Below are 25,673 nucleotides of genomic sequence, written 5' to 3' on the forward strand. Positions count from 1 at the left end.
TTCTAGATATTTATGGGGAGGCCAACCATCAAATGACACTTGTGATAGCATCCAATAAAGAGCAAAGCTCTGCTTCCTTGAATCCATCTCCAAATCTCTTCCCACAAGCTCAAATCAGTCCTTCCTACCCCCTTCTTACTGCCATGCTTCCTGATTCCCCTGGTGTATGCTGTCCCTAGCTGTGCTCTGTCAATAGACCAAGTTTTGTTCAACTGTGGGTGTGTTCCTGGTAATCTTTTGGTAGACTTTACCACATAAAATTTCTCTCTGCATAAATGTGGTGGTTACCTGAATATGGGGTCAGGATTGAAGTTGTTAGAATGAGTTGTTTGATGCAGAGCTGGTGAAGAGAAGGTAGAATTGAATCTTGGATTGTGTCTTGTTAGGGGATAGGAAGTAAACACTAGACCCAGAGTGGAAAGAAAAGCTAGGAAATAGCAAACATAAATCGAGAACTTTGTCTTCACTGAAGTTAAGAAAAAGGGGATATTTAAGAAGATGCCCGAAACAAAAATACACCAACAATGAAGGAGCTAGTTTTGTTCAGTCTGTTACAATAGGGACCCTCAACTCCCAACATAGTGTCTTGGAAGGATGGCTTTCCCTTAGCTTTTGTAGGAGGAGTAGGTAAGTTCTAGGTGGGCAGCTTACAACTGAATTTTTTTTGCAATCAGGGAGAGTCTAGTCAGTTAGCGGAAACAGATTTGTTTATTTCTATGTCTACCTTGTGTCAGGGGGACAAACAATTCTGATCTAAGCTAGTCATTCATGAAACAAAGAGTAGAAAGTTCAGGGGTCTGGCTTTGTCAGGTTCAGGCAAAGGAGAAATGACCTGTCTTTGGTTTTGTTATGGGTAAACAAGGGAATCACCCATGAGCCTTCTGGAGTCATGAGAGAGAGAGTAGACAGCAGATCACTTGGGGAAGAAGCCATTTCCTAGCGTGTAAAAACAGTGAGGAGACTTCAGAAAAAAAAAAATTATGAGAGTTTCTTAACTTCTGCTATTTTCTAGAACATAAATCTCAAGTAAAGGTCAACACTTTCAAAAGGAGTTGTCAGAAGAAGATCAAGAGTAGTAGTAAATGAGAAAAGTCCATCTGATTTGGATAAAATTGGAGAGGGTGAATTTGAGGAGAGCACTGTTAAAGTCAGCTCCAAAAAAACTAAGAGTTGAGACAAAGAAAAGGTGGCATAATTAAAAAAAAATTTTTTTCACTAACTTTGTTGATTGAAGAGGGGAAAAAAAACAGGTAGGTAAAATTTTTGAAGACAGAGGCTGTTATCTTTGCATTTTTGGACCATCTTCTACAAAAGAAAACATATTGAGGATATGTTTTGTTTTGGTGTTATTCTAGAGGAAAGAACTGCACGAAAACTTAGAGGGGGTAGATGTTAGTTGACTCTCAGGAATAATGTACAGTTAGAGCTGGAGTGGTCTGTTGAAGAGGAAGCTATCCATTTGCTGGGAGGATTCTTCTATTAGGTGAGTTAGCGGCAGGTCTCCAGCAAGTCTTTCTATTCTAAGATTTCTGTGTGTTGCTTTCAAATAAACAGGATTTTGAAGAAAGAAAGGGAGTTGGAGGTAGATTCTAGAAATAAGGTGTGTCTTAGAAAATAGTTTTATTAGAGAAAAAACTCGGGGTGGAGAAAAGAGAGAAAGCCTTCCTAGAATGACCTTCCCCAGGGCAGTGCTGTGTGATGAGCAGGACATGTATGAGTCCATGGTTTTATCTCACATAAGCTACAGACTGACCATGAATCTCATTCTTTAACTGATTATTGTCCCAATGTCTCCAAATAGCCAGGCATCTCTAAATAGAAGAGCTTTGAGATCTTTACCGAAAAGAGAGAAACCAGCACAAATATAAATATCACTTTTTTGATACAGTTCTGGTTATGTTCCAGTGAGTGCTATTGATTCTTAAAGCAATTTTTCATTCAAAGGCAATGCTGTAATTTGACAGGCCCCAGGAAACCAACACACACAATGCTGAATGAATTGTCCCAGTGAGAGATGGGGATTGCATCTATTTACCCACACGCAAGCATATAACACAAACACCTTTTATAGGGCTTTCTTGTTACAATAATCTTTTTAAAAACTAATTTCAAAATTGAGTTAACCTTCTCAGTCAGCTTTTGAACAATTTGTTTTCATTGGGAAGCAGAGGGAGTGACAGATGGGGAATGTTATACACTTTTATGTCTTCTTCTCTGGATCTAGTACTGATCTCTTACAGATTCCTGTATCTGTAGTCATTTCAGCTACTTCTGGACTTTCATTACCCAGTAACTCTTCAATTGGTTTCACTATCCAGTAACTCTTCAATCATTTCCCTGGTGGCTCAGATGGTAAAAAATCTGCCCACAATTCGGGAGCCCGGGGTTCAATCCCTGGGTCAGGAAGATCCCCTGGAGAAGGGAATGGCAGCTTATTCCAGTATTCTTGCCTGGAGAATCCCATTGCCAGAGGAGCCTAGTGGGCCATAGTCCATGGGGTCACAAAGAGTCGGACACAACTGAGCAACTAAAACTTTCTCTCCTTCAATCACTGAGTGATTATGAAGCCTACCATAATCAATGATAACTATTTAGCCTAAGCCACTAATTGCAGAGGTCCCCATTTTTTGTCCCCTCTCTACTTAGAATATTCACGTCACCTCTCACCATCTGTGCATAATGTTTTGAAGTTTGATAAAACAGCAGTCCTCAGCCCTGGTTGGGCAAGCCTCCAGCGCATCTAATATTACTTCTGGTAGCTCTTAAGGTAAAATTCTATTGAGTTTATCTTTTATTTCATAAAGGAGAAAAGAAATGGAGGGAGGGAAGAAGAGTGATGAGGAAAGGGAAAGGGAGGGTGGAGAGGGAAGGAGTGGGGAGGAACAGACTTACACAGTGCATTTAGGACTAATAAGGAGAGATTCAAGTTAAAATCAAACAGTGGAATTCATCATCCCCAAAGAGACATTATGGCATTACAGGAGGACTGCTGAATTTTAATTAGCTGTGAGACTGGGGTAAGTCACAGAAACTCTCTACCTTCAGTTTTTCTTGGAGTGAGGGGCTGAGATCAGATAATCTCTAAGATCTTCAGCTTTCATTCTTCTGTAATTTTACAATTTCACAATTATGAGCTCACTTCATGACAACACATACAGATTTTGTATTTTTGTCCTGAATTATGTGGTTTATCCACTTGCAGTGATAAAATTAGCAAGACAACTGCCAAGTCTTTAGTTTTCTTTGTTCTGTGTAGATACAGCCATAAGGGGAAATTAAACAACACAGATAAATAATTGTCTAGCTACTCTCAATCACTACCCAAACACATCATGGTGAGACATGGCAAAGCATGAACTGAATATGACTCATAAATATAGTGCTTCTATTATAAAATTTAAATGTTATCCAAGCAATAGATATTTATATGTAGGAAAAAAATTTAGACAGCTGTAGTCACTCTTGGAGTGACCCTTGTAGAGTAAGAATTGTTTCTAGTTTGGGCTTATGCATTTTAGCTGTGGAGTCAGATAATCAAATCATGTAATCAAATATCAGATCTTGAGATCTGGTATATCTAGATCTGCTTTTGCTTTTAAAGACAAATGTTGAAAATATTTGTAACTTTTATAATAAAGCATACTAACTCAAATATGTTAAAACATTAAAAATCATTTGTTGAATTTTTAAATTGAAACCAGTATAATCTAGAAAATAGCTCACTAACTTTCTCTAGGTCTGACAGACACAAATTACTACACTTTTGATCACAAGATAAGACTTAGGATAACTCACTGTTGAAAGCAATGAGTATAATGGAAATACCTTAGGAAATATAGTAATTTGAAATAATTGGTACAATACCTAAGCAGCCTGATTCAATCAATGTAAAAAACTTCAAGAAAGAATAGCTAAGAGTAAATTCAATGAAAAATGAGCAACAGACACAATTAACCTGTTTGACATTTTCTTATCTCTTAAGTATGGACCTAAATAATTAACATCAACTATATGAGGTTTGATTTTATAGAAAGTTATTAACTTTCTATGAAATGCAGGAAGAGGAAGTATAGATAATCTTTTGGTGAGGAGGAGGAATGCTAACTTCAATCATGTTTGGTCAAGAGTCCAAAAGAAGTATGGCATTTCTTTGCCTGGAATTCTTTGAAGAAAGTGACCACTTCTCCTCCATCTTTGATCTCTTTATTCTTCACGATATGTTGGGATTCCCTGCTTGAGAAATCTAAGAACTGAGAGAGCATGTGCATAGGCAGAAGGAATAACCCTTCAGAGCAGTCTTCCATGAGGCCCCAGGGATTTCTCCCCACAAACATGCCTTGTCCACAGATGACTGAAAGCCTTCCAGGAAATGAAAAGTTCATTCTTATAATAAAGCTGGAAAATCTCAGTTTGATCATTTTCCTTGAGACTAAGGGACAAGATGTCCTGGGTTTATTTCTCAAGACTTGGATTCAATAATTATTATTGAATCAGAGAATTTTTCTTAAAATTGGATGTACTGTCTTAAGCCTGGAGAATTGCCATCCCCACTGTAACTTGCCTACTGGACACAAGGTTTACTGTATATCTGAGGGCAGGAGGTTCCTTGGTTCTTGCTCATCCAATATAGTAAATGTATTTTTGCTACAACCTGGAGGGAATCAAATGGAGCTAAGGCCAGGGATAAGGTGGTTACCTACAGACTGCCATGTAGGTATGAAATAGAGAAGATTGTCTTCTTCTTAAGTAAAAGCAGTTGCAGAGAAGTTCCTGCCTTTTGAGACATTACTATTTAGCATCTTGGTTCTTGCATCAGAGAATCACACCTCTCAAGTTTGGCCAACAGTTAGCTTTACCCTGGTGATTAATTTTGGACCTTAGACCTTGACTTCAAAGCTGTTTTTTCAAAGAATTATTATTATTTTTACTCTACAAGCAAAAGCTTTATAATGCACAGACTTCTCTCTCCCTTTCTTGGGATACTTTAAGAAAGTTTATCTTTGGCTGTGGGCTAAGAGTAGATGAAAGTGGAAGTGAAAGTCTGTCAGTCATGTCCAGCTCTTTGTGACCCCATGGACTGTACAGTTCGTGGAATTCTTCAGGCCAGAATACTGGAGTGGGTAGCCTTTCCCTTCTCCAGAGGGTCTTCCCAACCCAGGTATCCTGGGTCTCCTGCATTACAGGTGGATTCTTCACCAGCTGAGCCACAAGGAGAGCCCAAAAATACTGGAGTGGGTAGCCTTTCCCTTCACCAGGGGATCTTCCCGACCCAGGAATTGAACCCAGGTCTCCTTCATTGCAGGCAGATTCTTTACCAACTGAGCTATGAGGGCTTCCCTTGTGGGTCAGCTGGTAAAGAATCTCCCGACTTTACTGACAAAGGAATAGCAAAGCAAGGGAAATATATCAATATATTGAATACCAATATGTGAAAGCACTTAGCACCTGGCTTGGCACATAGTAAACATTAAACCAATGTTAGTTCCCTTCCAATTATTTAATAATAACATTTACTGAGCAGTTTACTAAAACATGCCATTTCTTATTAAGTACTTCAAATAATTAACACTTTTGAGTGTTTTAACAACCACATGAAGTGGGTACCAATATTAAAACCAGCTATAGATAAGGAGAGTGAGACAATAGAGGTTGAGTAAATTACTCCAAGTCATGGTAAGTGTCAAAGATGAAATTTTAAAGGAACTTAAAATGTAAATATAGTAAAAATAAAAAGCAAAAAAAGAGCAAAATATGACCACCCAAAGTCATGATCCCCAGGCTCCAGGCTGACATCTGGTACCCAGCTCAAGAGGAAGACCATGTAAGTAACAAAAGGACACATGTGAGTTTGCTACTGAAATTTTTTATTACTTTCCTCTGGGCCTTTGAGGAGATGATATTTAATATTCAAGAAAAGTGAAAATCAGAAGGAAAGGAAGCACACGCCCCAGCCCAGTGGTGATTGGTAGAGTAATTGTGGGCATAGCCCCAGGATGATAGCAGCTTCTATTTAATAAATGTTGACAAGGCTGCGGAGAGCTGGGCAGGTCCCAAGAGATAATGTTTTACTGGGAAATCCACTCAACCTAATTTCAGTAATGTAGGGCTGTGGAGGGACCTGGACCAGTGCCAGTAAACAGGGCCATTAGAGCGAAGTGTAGGCACTGGCAGCTGGGAGCGCCGCCATCCCTCCTTAGCCCTGCAGCCGGTGCCTGGCTGAGCACACGAGCAGCGGCTGCTGCATATGCTCCCGGTATTTGCTCACCAACAGAACTTGCAGACGTGCTCTTCTCACCCTTTCCAGGAAATGAATGGAATGCACAAAGGCAAGAGCTGCTTCCGGAAACTATTTTCAGCAAGAATCAGAGAGCCAGTTAGACATACCTATTTCAAGGACCACTGTGAAAACATCCACGTGGGTCTCCTTACTCGTTTAAGGCAACCACCACCCAGTTCCAGATGGATGTAGAAATGACTTTGATTTTTATTGCTGTCTTAATGAGGTCTTGATCTTTCTTAGGACTGGTAGTTGTGGGTCAAGAATATGAAAACTGTTAGAGTTTAACATATTTCAAAATTTATGATATTGTTTAGAGATATTCACCTTTGCAAGTTCAGGAGAAGTGGCCTAAGAGAAAATATGTCTTTTTAGGCTGCTCTTGTCTAGATATTACTTTTCCCTTTACCAGCCCTTCTCCCACAAACAAAGTACATGAAAATAATTACTAGCATATGATTTCCAAGAAGGCAGATTTTTGCTTGGTATTTTAGTTGCTGTATCACCATTGCCATGCATTGCATTTGAAATGCATGGCACAGTGTGTGGTGTGTAATAAAGGCCCAGGACATTTTATTGAATAAATAAATGAATGCATGAACACATTTTTTTCTTCCCTTTTGAAGCACCTTTCAACTCTAGAACATGAAGAATACATGGCTTTACTGTCTATAATGTTAAATTTCTCTTTTTAAAGTAACACAGAAATGATAAAATTCATGAGGCTGCTAGTGAACATGGTGATTTCTGAGAGGGTCAGTGCTGGACATGGGACATTCAAAGTTGACCATTAGATACTGTCGTTACCCTTGAAGATCTTAAAGGTCCCTCTCACTGCCAACATCCTATGATTATGAATTTCATTGCCTATTAATGGTAGTAATACTAAAGTCTTAAACAAGAACAGGATATTTTCTGGTTTTCTCACTTTTCTTCTTAATAGTTGGAAGAATGTCTGGCACATCGCAGTGTTCAAAACCAGTTTATTGGACAACCAAATTAATAATTATATTTCAAATACTTTGAAGCACTTAAGAGAAATGATATGTAGATACTGAGGCTCTTTTAATAGAGAACAGACAGCAGTGACTTCCTGTCACAATAAACAGATGCATGTCCAGCTTAACCTTTTCTCCTGGACCCAGGCAAAGGATAACAAGAGAAAGTGAGGGAATGTGGAAAGATTTAACCTGATTCTACCTCCATTGAAAGTTTGGCTGCTTCTCAGAATTATCTGGATATTTGTTCTGATTTCCCCTTTTGAATTGTGTTCTCTTATTCCACAAATATACCTCTGTTCTCACCTATCCTACTTACTTTCTTGTCTTTTGAGTTCCTTAACCTCCTTCAAATCATATATAAAAGCTCCCAAGTTTTTGAGTAAGAGAGGTTTGAAGTCTTCTCTTGCTCCTACAGTCACTCTTTTATGTACTTCTAGACAGTTCAAATCAATATTCTCTTTCTTTGCAGTTTGGAGAAGGCATTAAATATGTTGTTTCTTGGAACTGGTAAGAACGGTAAAGCACTGTAGGCATACCTATAGTCTCCAAAGGTTTGGGCAGGGCTAGGGAACTAAATCCCACTCCAGTATTCTTGCCTAGAGAATCCTGTGGACAGAGGAGCCTGGTAGGCTGCTGTCTATAGGGTCGCACAGAGTCGGACACCACTGAGGCGACTTGGCATGCATGCATGCATTGGAGAAGGAAATGGCAACCTACTCCAGTATTCTTGCCTGGAGAATCCCAGGGAAAGAGGAGCCTGGTGGGCTGCCATCTATGGGGTTGCACAGAGTCGGACACGACTGAAGTGACTTAGCAGCAGCAGCAGCAGGGAACTAAATAAATTATCTGAAAGAATTGCAAATTGCTATAAAAAGATCTAACAAATGAATCTGAAAGCTTTCTTCTGGTAGAAAATTAAGTGATCCATTAGAGCATTGAAGTTCTGTGATCCATTAGGCACACTGCTGGTACATAGAGTATTATGAAGGTCAGAATTGAGTTAGTTTTCACCCAAAACTTTTGATTGGAAAATGTAATCAGTGTACTGGTTCTTCAAGAGTTGATAATGGTCACCTTGGAGGGATATAGCCTTAAAAAATCTTTATGAGTATTTGCAGATAGACTTACTAGCATAACTACATTTTAACTCACAGTCAGTTGCAAACCCCACAAAATAGATCAGACTTTAAAACTTTGATTAAAAACAAATCATAAGATAAAATGACCTATCATAGTTTCTGTTTGCCAGACCTGGAATTTATTCTTAAAACACACACAGAGATACAGACACACACACACACACACATTTATTTTCAAAAAGATAAGCATTTTCTCCTACTGAAGAGATTTAAAAGAATTTATTAGATAGGTGTTCTAAAGAAGAAATTCCAAAAACTATGTTTAGCAGCAATGGTCTTGTTTGGATATAAATGTTCAGCTTTATCAGAATATAAATATGTAGCTGACTGATTTCAAAGAAACATTTTATGAGCTCTTCTAATAGTCTCCTAAAAGTTTCCCATTTCTCTAGTCTCAGCATCTCTCAATTCTAAGAAATATTTGTTTGAAAAATTGACTCCTTGGCTAGTATCTGGGAACTTGAATTTTGAGAGGGTTCTCACCACTTCCTAACTAAGAGTGTTCACCGTGCCTAAACTCTTTGTGCCAACAATATGGTTTATGCTGGACATCTGTTTTCCTCTAGGAGTCTGTATTTGGTGTATGCTAGGTAGAGGGTGCCTACGTGACTAGCCTTCAATAAAAACCATGGGCTTGTAAGCTCAAGAGAGTTTCCCTAGGCTATGACATTTCACACATGTCATAATTCACTGCTGATGAGGAATTAAGCACATATTGTATGACTCCATGGGGGCTCATGGAAACTTGTGCCTGGGTTCCTCCAAACTTTGCCCCATACAACTTTTCCCTTTGTTTTTTTGAAAAAATTTATTAGGATATAGTTGCTTTACAATGCTTTAGTTTCTGCTTCATAACAAAGTGAATCAGCTATATGTATACATATATTCCATCTGTCTTGAATCTCCCCCTACCATCCCACCCTTCTAGGTCACCACAGAACACCGAGCTGAGCTCTCTGCGGTATACAGCAGGGGTTCCCCCTAGCTATTTATTTTACTCATGGTAATGTATATATGTCAATCCAATCTCCCAATTCATCCCACCCCCTTAACCTGCCTTGCCATGTCCACATATCCATTTTCTATGTCTGAGTATCTATTCTTGCCCTGCAAATAGGCTCATCTGTACCATTTTCCTGGGCTCCGGTTTTATGCATTAATATGTGATATTTGTTTTTCTCTTTCTGACTTACTGTATGACAGACTCTAGGTCTATCTGCATCTCTACAAATGGCCCAATTTATTCCTGTTATGGCTGAGTAACATTCCATTGTTTATATGTACCACATCTTTATCTATTCATTTGCCAGAGGATATTTAGGTTGCTTCCATGACCTGGCTATTATAAATAGTGCTGCAATGAATATTGGGGTACATGTGCTGCCTTTTTTCCTCTTCATATCCTTTCATTTAGTAAACAGTAGCCATGAGTAAGGAGAAGGTAATGGCAACCCACTCCAGTACTCTTGCCTGGAAAATCCCATGGACGGAGGAGCCTGGTAGGCTGCAGTCCATGGGGTCTCGAAGAGTCGGACATGACTGAGTGACTTCACTTTCACTTTTCACTTCCATGCACTGGAGAAGGAAACGGCAACCCACTCCAGTGTTCTTGCCTGGAGAATCCCAGGGACGGGGGAACCTGGTGGGCTGCCGTTTATGGGGTCACACAGAGTAGGACACGACTGAAGTGACTTAGCAGCAGCAGCAGCAGCAGCAGCCACGAGTAAGACTATATGCTGAATCTTGTGAGTCCTTTAGCACATCTCTGAACCTGAGCAGAGTCTAGGGGATCCCAACACATGGAGTTTAATGTAATAACAGATGTGACGTCAGGGTGAATGGATTCTCTTTCCATTAGGTGGCATATTAGTAAGCTGTCTATAATATGAAATCTGTGAGTTCTGTCAGAATACCACGCAGACAAGTTATTAGAAAATCAACTCTTCCCTAAGGAAAAAATGATCCTTTATAAAGGCACAAAGTATTTCTTATTTAGCAGAACACTCTTGCCTTATGGATAAGTATAGTCATCTGGAATATTTTTGACTGCAAAACACTAAAAACTACTACAGTGGCTTAAAGAGGTTAGTTACTTGTCTCACATGAATAAGAACAAGTCTAAGGAAAAGTGTCCCAGAAGTACTATGGTCGATCACAAGTAGATTTTCTTCTGCTTTTCTGCTTCATCATGCTTGTGTGCGTAGTGTTTCCCAGGTGGTGCAGTGGTACAGAATCGCTGCTGATTCAGGATACGTGGGCTCGATCCCTGCGTCAGGAAGATCCCCAGGAGAAGCGTTCCTGCCTAGAAAACCCCATGGGCAGAGGAGTCTGGCAGGCCAGAGTCCACCGGGTCACAAAGAGTCGGACACGACTCAGCACACACATCCTTAGTGTCTAGTTTTTGTCTTCATGGTCTCAGGCTGGCTGCTATAGCACCAGGTATTGTTTGATGTCACAGTCAGCAGGAATAGGAGGAAACAAAGGGCAAACACCTCTTCTAGAGTCCTCCCAGGGAAACCTGTCTCTAAGTGACCATCACTGTGAGACATGAACATCCCTACGTCCAAGGGGAATGTACAAAGACGAGTATTGTACTTTCCAACCTTTATAATTTTAGAAATAAGGAGTGAGAGGTTTGAAATGCATGTTGAATGATCCAAATAGTATCTGGTAAGTCTGACATTGATACAAAAGAAATACAAGGTCAAGGACTTGTCTGGTAGTCCTGTGGTTGAGACTCCGTGCTTTCAATGCAGGGAGAACAGGTTCGATCCCTGACTGGGGAACTAAGATCCCACAAGCCATGCAGCAAAAAGGAAAAGAAATATAAGGTCGTTGTGGACCCTCTATGTGTGGACACACTGATTGTATGGCTGAGAGATTACAGACGATGGTAATTTCTGTTTAGTGGACTCCTTGCCCACAATATCATGGTTTGATTCCTCAGCTCTTTCCCATGCATCACTGAGCAACTTCTTGGGGGTAACCTCTTCTGAACCTGGAAATTGCATTACTGAGATAGCAATAGTCTCTTTATATCTGAAATCTTTTATGAAACAGTACGAAAAGAAGAAATCCATCGCACTGTCATCTGAGCATATGAGACAAAATACTAACTCTCCTTCTCTCACCCTTCGGCCCTCTGTTCTCTTCCTCAGAAGCTGTAGATGAAACCAAACCTAAGGAAAGTGCCCGGCAGGATGAGGATAAAGGAGAAGAACATGAAGCGGACCAAGAACATGCCTGAACTTTAAGAAATGGCTTTCCACGTCCCCACTCTCCCCTCTCCTGAACCCTGTCTCTCCCCACCCTCTTCTTAACTCCACTCTGAAGTTTCCCTTCCTGTCCTGCTCACATCTGTGAGTCTGTCCTCTCCCACCCACTAGCCCTCTTTCTCTCTGTGTGGCAAACATTTAAAAAAAAAAAAAAAAAAGCAGGAACGATCCCAAGTCAAACAGTGTGGCTTAAACATTTTTGTTTCTTGGTGTTGTTATGGCGAGTTTTTGGTAATGATGATCCAATCATTTGGGAAATTCTTGCACTGTATCCAAGTTTTTTGATCTGGTGCGTGTGGCCCTGTGGGAGTCCACTTTCCTCTCTATTTCTCTCTGTTCCAAGTGTGTGTGCAATGTTCCATTCATCTGAGGAGTCCAAAATATCAAGTGAATTCAAAACCATTTTTCTTTTCCTCCTTTTCAATGTGATGGAATGAACAAAAAGGAAAAAAAATTCAAAAAACCCAGTTTGTTTTGAAAATAAATAAATAAAGCAAATGTGCCAATTAGCGTAACTTGCGGCTCTACGGCTCCTTTTTCAATCTGACTATTAATAAACCATGAGAGTAATCAAACTCCAATGGCTCTGTGTTTCTCTACCACCTTCTTGTGAGTTGGGTTGACACGCTGAAGTTCTTACATTTTATCTTTTTTTTCTGGCCTCCCAGTCTGATACCAACAACCCTGACAAAGAAAAGATGGATGAAGCCATAAGACTTCAGTTAAAACAAATGGCGTAGGTCCTTAATGAGCCTGTTGGGCACCATATTATTTTTGTAGGACTGCTGTAACAAAGTACCACAGACTGGGTGGCTTAAACAAGGACATTTATTTTCTAACAGTTCTGGAGGCTTGAAGTCCAAAATCAAGGTGTTGTTGGCAAGGTTGAGTCCTTCTCAGGGCTGTGAGGGAAGAATCTGTCCCATTTTATAAATGACGGCCTCCTCCCTGCATAACTCTTAGAAACCCCCAGGCTTTGGTTTAGATAATTTATTTTTAACCCAAGTATTGACCTGTCTATTTGATTACTTTTTCAATTTATTAACTTCTGTTAGACTCATCCCTACACAATGCAACTGATAGACTCTTGATTAGTCATAATCATTGTTCCTGCCAGTAGTGATAGTATACAAAGAGAAGGTACATTTAGCACATTCACCTTTTTCCAATATCCTTCCAGTTTCTGTTTTTTAATATCCTCTGCTAGGAAGTAAGCAGTTCCCTTCAGAAACAAAGCAATGTCCCTAAACCTTGAAGCATCTGATGCTGTACTTTTTCCGTCTAATTTCCCTAAGGCAATTCTGATACAAGTTCTTTTTTTTTTTTTTTATTAGTTGGAGGCTAATTACTTCACAACATTGCAGTGGGTTTTGTCATACATTGACATGAATCAGCCATAGAGTTACATGTATTCCCCATCCCGATCCCCCCTCCCACCTCCCTCTCCACCCGATTCCTCTGGGTCTTCCCAGTGCACCAGGCCCGAGCACTTGTCTCATGCATCCCACCTGGGCTGGTGATCTGTTTCACCATAGATAATATACATGCTGTTCTTTCGAAACATCCCACCCTCACCTTCTCCCACTTCTGGGTATACACACTGAGGAAACCAGATCTGATACAAGTTCTTAACATGTCATACTTCGTCCTGACCCTGATTCGTATAGACAAACAATGCCAGTGGACCCCCTTCAGCTTCCTACATTCATCTGCACATAGAATTTCCCAGCAAGGAAGAGAAAATTGTGTCAAAGCCTTAAAATTAATGAAGATCATGGAGATAAGTGATCTCAGGAGATACAGCCTACAGCTTGGTAGTTCTTCTCAGCTTTGTGTGAAGCTAGTGCCCAGTTAATGCTCTAAAGAAGGCTGATGTCATGTGAAGGATGAGTGCTTACTGGTTCAAGGGGTCTTTCCTCATCACTGACAGTAAGTGGAAGAAGCACAAGGAAAAAGGTCTGTAAGAAAAAGCACAGCGACTTCCCTGGTGGTCCAGTGGTTCAGCACTAAGCTTTCACTGCAGGGCCATGGGTTCAGCCCCTGGCTGGGGAACTAAGATCTCAGATGCCAAGAGATTAAAAAAAAAAAAAAAGCATAAAAAGGTCAAAAGGGAAGCATCAATAACTTATTAAAATAATTTAAGAGTTTTTAATTTATTCTGAGTTTGTGTGATTTCCACAGAGGACTTTGCAAGTATCTTGAATTAAACCTTGATCTGATTATGGTCTCATCAAATGTGAGAAAAGGTTTTTAAAAAGGTCTTCCGTGGGTTGGAGCCTTAGTGGCAGGATATTACTTTAGGAATTGTTTTACCCCAAAGTTTTTTTGATAGGATAAATGCTTTAATTTCTTTCCCAAATCTATACTTCAAAGCAGCATTCCTCTGACCTGGCACAATCCACCTTCTTCAAAGTATAATTCTAAACTTCGTTCACTGAATCTATAGTTATACTGAAAACAATAGCATATGACCTTTTAAGTCTATATTAACATTCACTGTTCAGCAGTATTACTAGTTGTGTTGAGTTGGAATTTTGTTTTTACTTATTTTTAATAGGTTTTAAAAATCTTGTCCCCTTCCTTAACAGAAATTTTAGAATAGGGGAAGACACATCAGAGAGGCTTGTAATGATCCTGAAAGACGTGCCAAGGATAACTGCAGCTGTTACAATAACACAAAACAATGTGGCTCAAATATGCACACAGCACACACAAAATCAGCTGATCCTGGGAAACTCAGACTGTTCAACACGCAAAGACAAATAGATTCTAAATTCTGTTCAGAATTTGGTGATCCTAAAACATCTACATCTGGATTACTGCTTAAAAAATAAAAGCTAGGTTGAGGACAAGTTAAAAAGGCCTCAGTGTTGACAAGTGAATCTTTCAGGTGGTAATAAGCTCATATTCTGGGCACCAGGCCAGATTGATAGCAAAACCATGTCATGTCTGCATGAAATAAATTCTTCTGACAGAGCTATATTATTTAAGTCTAAAATGTTCCAGCATGACGTAATACATTTGATCTCTTTGAAGATGAAGAGGTTTCTAAAATAGAACCTTTTATTCCCCTCACCCAGCTCACACTTTGCTCATCTTTCAGTCTTTTCCACCATCATCCACCCAGTGGTTTAGTTCAAAAATCTAAAAAGCAGCCTGATTCCTCTTTTTCTCATGTAACATTTAATTCATGAACAAGCCTTCTGATGTGGATTCCAGAAAAGAATGAGGATAAACCTTGCACCTGCAGTTCTGACCAAACCTACACATTTCATAGTTACCTTGAGGGGATCTAAGGGCTTTTTTGGTTTGTTTTGGTAGGGGGAAGGGGAGGTTGTTTTGTTTTCTTTTAATAGTAGTCTCTTCCCATATTCAGCTCAGAAGAGACAGGGAGGATTACTAAAATCTCTATCTCAACTCCCTAGGGAAAGGCACGCTGGAGCTCTCAAAAATACATTATTTCCAACATGAGCCAGACCCAGGAAAGCTAGTTCTGCAATTGGCATGGAATCCTGAGCAATAGGAAAATCAGATTAATGAATGATTTCCACAGAGCATTGTTAAAATCATCACAAATTCCATTAACGTTTTTTTGACCTTCCATAAGTTGTCTGTTGTCATGGAAACACAGCTTCTGCTAAGCTGCCTATAAAAATAATTTAATGATAGGTGACCCTTCTAGCTAAATGCTAGCTAATGAACATTAAAAATGTGGGCTTTTTATATTTTTTAAAAAAACTACTTTTTCCCCCTAGGGGATTAAAACTTATCCTGCCTATCATGCAGGAAAAGCCTGCATCCACGCTGACCACCTTTTTCAGTCACATATTGACTTGTATATAATTGCACTTTTATCCTTCCTTCCTAGAAGGAAATTCCCAGTCATAGGGAAAGAGGGCTAGATTATAGCTATGAGAATGATGAGTCATTAAGAGTTCTTGGGGAATCTTATTAAATTGGCAAGGACATTTTGAGTGTATATTTTCTAACAGATTGGTTACCTGATTTTTTTTTAAAACAGTATGCATCCTTGTTGGTAATTATAGCATATTTAGTGTCACAGACAGTACCTTACTAAATATATTTTTGCTGAAGTGAGATGGCTCCATACGAAGAAAATTATTGCCAGCTAACATGGCAATGAAAGCACATGGGATTGTCGTAAGAACCTTAAAATAATTTTATTGCTTAATTTCTCAAATAATATGCTTTCAATGTAGAAAAGTAAAAAATATAAATAAAAAAGAAGGCAAAAATTATCTACAGTTTACCACCCAGAATTGAGTATGTTAACATTTAGAGATACAGCTTCACATAGCCTGTCTGCCTGCTTATCTGCCTTTCTCCCTTCCCACATATTCTTCACTTATCTATTAAGCTATATTCATATGTTTGCATAGACATATATTTAAGGCTGAAATAGGCTCATGCTGTACATATTATTTTGTAAACTGTTTTCCACACCACAGATGCTTTTATTCAGACTGCTAAATAAGAGAGGACCTTAAAGTCCACAGTTCCCATCGCTGATTCCCTGTGCATTAGTGAAGCCTGAGCTAAAATGAAAAATGTGCATTTCTGTATATACTCATTAAAATATCAGTCTGTATTCTGTAGTTTGAACCAAATGGGAATGTTAATAAAATCTCTATAATAAAACACATAACTATACATATATATTATAGAAAGTCCCAAGTTACCCCTACAGTTGGCACACAATCAGCCCTCAAACCCACCTGCTAGTGGACGAGGGGCACAATACCAGGCCAGGGAGCTGAGGGCTGATGAGGAAGGGCTGGCCCCAGTGTGCAATAACACAGGGTCCTAAAACATACAAGCAGCAAAAGCAAACAGAACTTTTTATTGAAATTTTAATATCTGTTTATCATAGACATTTTAACATCAATTTTGATTTTTAAACTATTGCATTAAATGCGTATGTGTGCTCAGTTGTGTTCAACTCTTTGCAACCCTGTGGACTGTATCTAGCCCACCAGGCTCCTCTGTCCATGGAATTCTTCAGGCAATAATACTGGATTGGGTTGCCATTTCTTCTTCCAGGGGATCTTCCCGAACCAGGGATGGAAAATGTGATTCCTGTGTCTCCTGCATTGCCGAGGATTCTTTACCGCTGAGCCATTGGGGAAACCCTTGCATTGAGTATTATTTATCTTTTCACTGATTTTTGTATGCACCTCACCCTATCCCTGGCCCTGCCTCTCCCAGAGGGATTGCTAGAATGTGTTCTCTAGATGAACACTTTCTAATGACAGTTGGGCAGCTGTGATTATGTGAGTTCTCAGTGATACCCAGAGACTGCAAGGCTTGAGAGTGGGTTGGCCCCTAAGGACCTGGGAATTAAATGTCTAATATTCCCAGGAGTTTCCTTGAGAGATACAGACACGATGGAGTGGTTCCAAGCTGATCAGGGCTGGGATGAACTAAAGAATTCATAACCTACCTAAACATTCTGAAAAAAAAATCAAAAAGTAAACAAGAATAGTAACTCTGGGCTGCCAAACCAAACCACCAATGTGTGATACCTGTTGGGCTTTCACCACCCTTTCCAGCTGTATCAATCCCGGTGCCAGGGAGAGCACATTCTAAAGCTAGATTCAGTCACTTCAAAACTCATGTTCATGAAGGGCTCACTGATTGTACACAATGGGTACAAATTTATTTTTAAACCATAGATAAGAAGGTGATAGATATTTCATTTCATGCGTTGGAGTAAAAACAAGTTTATATCACTCTCTCAGAATTTTTATTTTAAAGCCTGGAGTGAAGAATTATGCTTTTTAAAATTTCCTCTTCCCGTTACATTAGGGAAAGAAAAATGCAGAGTAGAAACAAAAGCAAGAGTTTTGTGCCTTTTTCTGTTTTTCTGCCTTCATGGCCTTTCCTCCTCTTCCTTTATGTCAGCTACAATTGGCACTTGCTAAGAGCATTTGCCAGCAACTGAACAACAACAAGGATCTTTGCCATCTGCCTGTGCTGTTGCAGCTACTGACCTTCGACACTCCCTAAAGAGAATTCAAGGTGGAGAGTGGGGCACTCTGTACTTCGGGGATACAGGTGGAACAGACCTTTAGATAGCTAGACATTTTCAAGAACTGATTTCTTGATCCCAATCCTTGAATCTCCTCATATCTAGAAAAGCACTAAATCCCTTCATGGTGACATCCATTCCTCCTGACTAGCAGAAAACCTTTTGTAAAATAAGTGCCTGATTGCACTGAACTCCCCCTTCATCAAAGTCTTATATACTGACCTTCCCCCACTGCCACTTTGGAACCATTCCTCAGAGCTATCTGAGGCAGTGTCTCCCAGCCTGCAGTTCTCATTTTGCCCCAAATAAAACTGAATTCACAACTCTCATGTTGTGCATCTGTTTAGCTAATGTTTATTAAGTAGAGCGAGGACAAAGCCTGGAAACCCAGAAGTGTTCATTAAGCAAGGAGGGGCTGAGGAGCACCAGGTGAGGAAAGCAGCCCATGGGTCCCAGTTTTTACAGCACCAATGTAAAATGGTGATGTTGGGAAGCCTCCCAGCATCACTCCACCCAGGAAGGGAGGCAACTTCACCTCTGTACTGGGGTCACCAACCCTGACAGTGACTCTGCAGAGCTGCCCTTGCACACCTAGACCTAGGAATCCTGCCTTCCTCTCCCTGACATAGCCCAGCCCGTCTGCCTAAATAACTCCTGGCAGACTGCAGACTGCTTAGCTATGGGATTTTTGTCCAGTTTAGTCTTGTATTCTCGTTACACAAGTATCTGAAACTAGCAGGCAGATACTGCAAGCCACGCTTCAAGAATGCATGAATGGATGAATGAATAAATGAATGAAAGGGCTTTGATTCCCACCAGTCACTCTCTACCTCATTTCTCCTTCCTTCAGTTTTGGAAGCTTCTCTTGGGAGCTCCAAGTTGCAACTCAGGCTTCTTGTCCAAGAAGAGGGAGGAGTATTTCCCTGAGAACCTAGCACTCTCACATACCAGACCCAGTGATGAACTTGGGGTAGCAGTGGCCACATAACTCTCAGAAGTCTTGATTCAGGTACTCAGTAGCGGCTGAGAAACTCCAGCCACAGGGGCCACCTCATTGTGCATGCTTACACCATTCCTGACGTTGCCACTTCTGCCCTCTCTGTTCCCTCTGCTTGAAAGTCTCTGCCTGAGATATTCACGTGGCTCTTTCAAGTCTTCCCTGAAATAGCACCTTCTCATCAGAGCTTCCCATGAGCAGGTTGCTCAATGATTTCTATCACTCTTTCCTGTGAAAATATTTTAAGCAGAGATAAGTGTTATCTCAGTTAAAATGCTATATCCTTTATTCAGTTGCTTTATTTACTTCTTTTCAGTCACTAGACAATAAACTTCCCAAAGTTAAGAACTCACTCTGTTTTGTTTCTGTGTCTAGCTCTTAAGACACTGCTGGTTGTTTAATAGAATCTCAATAAATGGAAATGAATGCACTTATCTCAAAACTGTAATCTAGAGTAGCATTGACATATATACACTACCATGTGTAAAATACTAGCCTGAAGCTGCTGCATAGCACAGGGTGCTCTGTGGATGGAGAGTGGGATGGAAGGGAGGGAGGATCGAGAGAGGGAATATATGTATACATGTAGCTGATTCATGTTTTATAGGAAAAACTAACACAATATTGTAAAGCAATTATATTCCAATTAAAATTTTTTTTTAATTAGAAAAATTTACTTTAAGTGTTTTACCTAAATTTGGCACATACTTTTTCACCTTCTCACTTATAAAACAATAGAGTTATCCATGAACCACTGTCTCATAACTTTACTTAGCAGAGGACCTCTTTTGTTCTTGCTCACCAGCATCCTTTCCAGCCCTCTGGCAATAGACTGCCTCTTTTTTCTGTTGAATCTATGCAGTTTAGTTTAATGGAGCTGACTCTGAACCTTGTCCTTTCCTCCTCAACGTAGAAAAATACAAGAACCAGGCCTGGCCAATCAGATCATACATCTCCTGGGCACAGGGATTGGTTTAATCACAGGCATGTAACTTAAGCCAGTTCTCCCATGGGATTTTCTGCCAAAAGCTCTTTTTCTAGGTAGGATTTCTAGACAAGTGAATGCATTTCACAAATGATGACTGTTTTCTCACCACATGGAAAGAGCCTGCCCCCAAGATGGAAAGAGAGTCCTGGTAACATTGTTTTGTTGCCTAGTTCTAACAATGACTGAAGCAAGTACTATTCTTGGACTTTTCAGTTATAGGTGTTAATATCACTTTTTTTTTTTTTTTTTTTTTTTTTTTGGTTAAGTGAGTTTGAATGGTACTTCTGCCATGTACAATTTAAAAGCTTCCTGATATATCAGTCCCTCCATAGTTGCCCGAGCCCCAGTAACTTCCCACCCAGGTGTTCATGGTTTCTTGATCCCTGGACATTTTCACACTATCTGTAGCATAAGCATGGTGATTTGCTGTCCAGGGTATATAGTGAATCCTCATTCTTCCCCTCAACGTGTTCATTTGATGTTTTCAAGATTTAATGCATGTGTCCATGCTCAATCATGTCCAAATTTTTGCAACTCTATGGGCTACTCTATGTAGCCTGCCAGACTCATCTGTTCCATGGAATTTTCCTTGCATTGAAGGTGGATTATTTACCACTGAGCCATGGGGGAAAGCCCCTGAAAATACTAAGAGAGGATGTCATTACGTCTACTGAGGAGGAAAACATTATAATATATAGCTAGGGTTGATAGCGAATTTCAGGGATACCAATGACACTTTCCCAATCCCTAAGCTCTGAGCAAAAGGCATAAAGCATATTGTGTGTTTAGAAGAATGGGGTATTGGATGTGATCTACTTTTTAAACCATAGGTATCACCTTCAAAAATCGAAACTTATTCTGCATCAGAATAGCATATGGTATGAAAGTAATTATACATCTTAATGAACACAAATCCTTTCCTTTTAGCAAACTATGTTGAGCAAATATTTTTAAATATTTACTCTGGGTATGTTACTGTTATGCTACAATGAGTGGTATTTAATGATATAAAAATTAGTATAATATTTTTTGCCTAGAGTAGCAAATACTATACATACACACACACACATATATATATACTATATATATGGGCTTCCCTGGTGACTGAGTAGTAAAGAATCTACCTGCAATGCAGGAGACTTGAGTTCAATCTCTGGATCAGGAAGATCCCTGGAGAAAGGAATGACAACCCACTCCAGTATTCTTGCCTGGAGAATTCCATGTACAGAGGAGCCTGATGGGTTACAGTCCGTGGGGCCGCAAAGAGGCAGACATGACTTAGATGCTGGACAACAATAGCACACTGCATATATACACATAAGTATACACATACTGTATATATACACGTAATACACCACATATATGTATATCTGAGTATATATGCATGTGTATATGTATATAGACATGTTTAATGTGTGTATGGTATGTGTGTATATATACATTTGTTGTTGTTGTTCAGTCGCTAATTTGTGTCCAACTCTTTGTGACCCCATGGACTGTAGCACACCAGTTTCCTCTGCCATCCACTATTTCTTGGAGTTAGCTAAAATTCATACCATATATATATAATTTGATAAGGTATAGAAAGTAAGATAAGAAATTTTTGGAATTGTAAATAAAAACAAAAACACTGGAGCCTCACCGCACCAGCTGTAACAAAGTCAATTGTCACTAATAACGATCCTGGAATTTTTTCCCGAAGGAATTAAGATGTAGGAAGAACTCATTTAACCAAGGTATCACTTAAAATAGGGATGATTAGCCACCGCGCCCCTCCCCAGGCCTACTGTGAAAAGGGACTTGTATTCCTGAACAGGCCAAGTCATGTTGTTTTTTCCTCTCCTGGTTGCTAGCCTTTTCTTCTATATCGTGCTGTGTATTATTAAGTTCATATGCTCATCTGCTACTTTAAAATCATTATCAGGACCACTTTTCTTGTTTATACTTACTCAATCTCTGTTTTCTGACCACTCCACTGGAGCCTAGAAGCTACTACAGTTTCAGGACATCAATTGATTCTACAGAAATTTATCAAACCCTTGCACTTCCCTAGCCACGGGAAATAGCATAAGAAATAAGACACAACCCACACGTTAAATGATAATGGCATGAAACAAGGGAAGTGAAGGGTTATGAAGGCTGCTATAGAGGAATAAACAGTTTTGTGAGAACCAGGTAGAGGCATACCTAAACCATGCAGAGAATAATAAAGGCTTCCTGGAGGAGAAGACAAAGTCAGAAATACTTAATTGATAAAGAAGCCTGTTGGGTGAAGTAGAAGAAAGATACTTCAGTCAGAGAGACCACCCTTAGACTTAAAAGACACAAAACAATTTGATAGAATTGGACATGGCATGAGGTCCGTATGTCTGGGGACTAGATTACAAGAGGACATATGGTTTTGTGGATAGAAGAGGCTGGAAAAAAGTTCTGGAGATATTTATAAATCACTTAAAAAATGAACTAAGGAGTTTTGAGTTTATTGTAAAAAAAATTGGTATATAGGGACTCAACTACTAGAATCCATCTGAAATAGAATTCAAGGGGTTTGTGAACTTAGATGGGAAATAAAATACATCTTTATTTTTACTCATTGTTATGTGGAATATAGTGTTTCCTTCGGTCTTTTTCTCCTTGGGCTGCTGAAACAAAATACATAGACTGAATGGCTTAAAAAACAGATGCTTATTTCTCACAGATTTGGAGGCTGGGTAGTCCAAGATCAAGATGACAGCAGATTTGATTCTTTTTTTTTTCCCCAGGGAAAAAGATACTTTATTGAGAATTAGGAAGGAAGAAACATCAAAGACTTTGGATTACTTTTTAAAATTAATTTATTTTAAAAATGTTAAAGGAGGATAATTGCTTTACAATGATGTGTTGGTTTCTGCTGTACCACAGTGTGAATCAGCCATAAATATGCATAATAGTATTTCCCCCCTCGTGAGCCTCCCTCTCACACTCATCTCCCAGATTTGACTCTTGATGAAGACACTCTTTCTGGCTTACAGATTGCCACCTTCTTGCTTTATTCTCACACAGCACAGAAAGAGCTCTGGTGTCATTCTCATCTCATAATGGCACTAATTCCATCATAGGGTCTCCACCTCATCACCTTCAGAAGTCAATTCCTAGGCAGGTTGATAAGAAGTCTGGGGTCCCCAAGGATCTGGGGCTCTCGAAGTGGAGACAGTTCAGTTCAGTTCAGTCACTCAGTCGTGTCCGACTCTTTGCGACCCCATGAATTGCAGCACGCCAGGCCTCCCTGTCCATCACCAGCTCCAGGAGTTGACTCAAACTCATGCCCATCAAGTCGCTGATGCCATCCAGCCATCTCATACTCTGTCATCCCCTTATCCTCCTGCCTCCAATCCCTCCCAGCATCATTGTCTTTTCCAATGAGTCAACTCTTCGCATCAGGTGGCCAAAGTATTGGAGTTTCAGCTTCAGCATCAGTCTTTCCAATGAACACCCAGGACTGATCTCCTTTAGGATGGACTGGTTGGATCTCCTTGCAGTCCAAGGGACTCTCAAGAGTCTTCTCCAACACCACAGTTCAAAAGCATCAATTCTTCAGCGCTCAGCTTTCTTCACAGTCCAACTCTCACATCCATACAAGACCACTGAAAAAACCACAGTCTTGACTAGATGAACTTCTGTTGGCAAAATAATGTCTCTGCTTTTTAATATGCTGTCTAGGTTGGTCATAACTTTCCTTCCAACAAGTAAGCGTCTTTTAATTTCATGGCTGCAATCACCATCTGCAGTGATTTTGGAGCCCAAAAAAATGAAGTCTGACACTGTTTCCACTGTCTCCCTATCTATTTCCCATGAGGTGATGGGACCAGATGCCATGATCTTAGTTTTCTGAATGTTGAGCTTTAAGCCAATTTTTTCACTCTCCTCTTTCACTTTCATAGAAGAGGCTTTTTAGTTCCTCTTCACTCTCTGCCATAAGGGTGGTGTCATCTGCATATCAGAGGTTATTGATATTTCTCCCAGCAATCTTGATTCCAGCTTGTGCTTCTTCCAGCCCAGCATTTCTCATGATGTACTCTGCGTATAAGTTAAATAAGCAGGGTGACAATATACAGCTTTGACGTACTCCTTTTCCTATTTGGAACCAGTCTGTTGTTCCATGCCCAGTTCTAACTGTTGCTTCCTGACCTGCATACAGGTTTCTCAAGAGGCAGGTCAGGTGGTCTGGTATTCCCATCTCTTTCAGAATTTTCCACAGTTTATTGTGATCCACAGAGTCTAAGGCTTTGGCGTAGTTAATAAAGCAGAAATAGATGTTTTTCTGGAACTGCTTGAGGACAGTTTCTCCTTCCTGAAAATCTTCTGGCTAATTCTGTTATCCTAAAATGTAAATTGTTGGAGTGAGTCTTTTAAAATTTTCACAAACTTGAGACATTCTTTTGATTTATTGCAAAACTAATTTTAAAAACTATATAACTTCCTTGCTAACACTATCGAGGGGAGCCCTCTCTGCCCCCCTTCTGATGTCTATGTCAGAAGTTTTCTCTGTCCCTTTTCTTACTTTAATAAAACTCTGCTACACAAAAGCTCTTGAGTGATCAAGCCTGGTCCCTGGTCCCGAAGCTAAATCTTCTACTTCAGAGATCACGAATCTGACATTGTTCACGGTAAGCTATCAATCTCATCCAAATCTCTTTGCCTCCTAAAGGCCTCACGCTTGGATATCATAATGTTGAGAGTCAGGGCTCCAGTCCATGCATTTTGTGGGGAAGAGAAACATTAAGTCATAACAATTTCAATTATGAATGTAGCTAACAAAATACAGTGGTACTAGCAATACCAGTCACCCTATTCTCAAAAGAAATTGGGTATTTTTATTTCATATTTCAGTTGTTACAGACACCTTAAAATGTTTATGCTAATCACATCTTCAAAATTTTGGTAATGTGATCCACAGTTACATCTTGTTATTAGCAAAGAAGCACATTGATAACTATCACAAATTTCTGAAAAAATCAGTAACATATTTCACAATAATTTGTGCTATAATTGTATGCAAGTTGTTTGATTATTTTCAGACAACATTCTGGAAAGAGAATAATAAGTGCTGATATTTGGTCAGCTGCCAAATGTTCTGTGGCACAAAGAAGGTTAATAATTTTGTATTAGAGATATTTTAGAGCCTAGATTTGTGGTTTCTAAAACTGACAATACTGCAGAGTACAAAAATGGTGTGAAGATGAAGGCTCTCAGGAGGAGGCTAAAGTTACTGTTTAGATGAGACATGATGGGGAATGAACAGGAACACTGGCAATAAAGAGTGAGAAGAAGGGAGCTGTGGGAAGAAATGAGGAGGAGAAGATGGGGCAGTGGAAATAGCACACACAAAGCCCTACAGTGGGCAAGAGCTGGCTGTGTTCTAGGAGAGAAAAGCAGAGGAATCTGGCTAGAGGTGATGATTAGAGAGGAATGTGGGATGGTGTGAGACTGTCAGGGTAGAAGGGTGGGGTCATACGATCATGGTGGCCTTGATAAGGAGATTGCACCTCACCCTAAGTAGAACAGGAAGCTGCTTAGGAGGTCAGAGGCGTCAATATAGTTTTATTTATCTTATAAAAAGTAAACTCTGACTGTGAGGATTGCAGACAAAAATGAATGGGAGTGGGACACTGAGAGATGATGGTGCTGGAACAGGGGAAAATGGTGGTAGAGAAGGAAAGGAGGGGAGAAGGTAAATATGGTGTGATGGTTAATTTTATGTGTCAACTTGACTGGACTATGGTTCCCAGCTAATTGATGAAACATCATTTTAAGTTTTGCATGAGGGTGTTTTAGGATGTGATTCAGTTCAATTTAGTTCAGTTCCTCAGTTGAGTCTGAACCTTTGCAACCCCATGGACTGCAGCACACCAGGCTTCTCTGTCCATCACCAACTTCCAGAGTTTACTCAAACTCAGGTCTGTTGAGT

At 39.8% G+C, this 25,673-nt stretch overlaps 1 protein-coding gene across 1 annotated transcript in view; it reads left to right on the forward strand.

Moving 5' to 3' along the window:
- GAP43 (growth associated protein 43) overlaps positions 1–12,198 on the forward strand; it is a 97,570-nt gene extending 85,372 nt beyond the window's left edge. Inside the window, exon 3 of the mRNA XM_065943170.1 lies at positions 11,576–12,198. Coding sequence (XP_065799242.1) covers positions 11,576–11,664 — 89 coding nt within the window. The 3' untranslated portion in view covers positions 11,665–12,198. The remainder of the gene's footprint in view (positions 1–11,575) is intronic.
- Positions 12,199–25,673: the final 13,475 nt, after the last annotated feature.

This window comes from Muntiacus reevesi, chromosome 8 (genome assembly GCF_963930625.1).
Source record: "Muntiacus reevesi chromosome 8, mMunRee1.1, whole genome shotgun sequence".
NCBI lineage: Eukaryota > Metazoa > Chordata > Mammalia > Artiodactyla > Cervidae > Muntiacus > Muntiacus reevesi.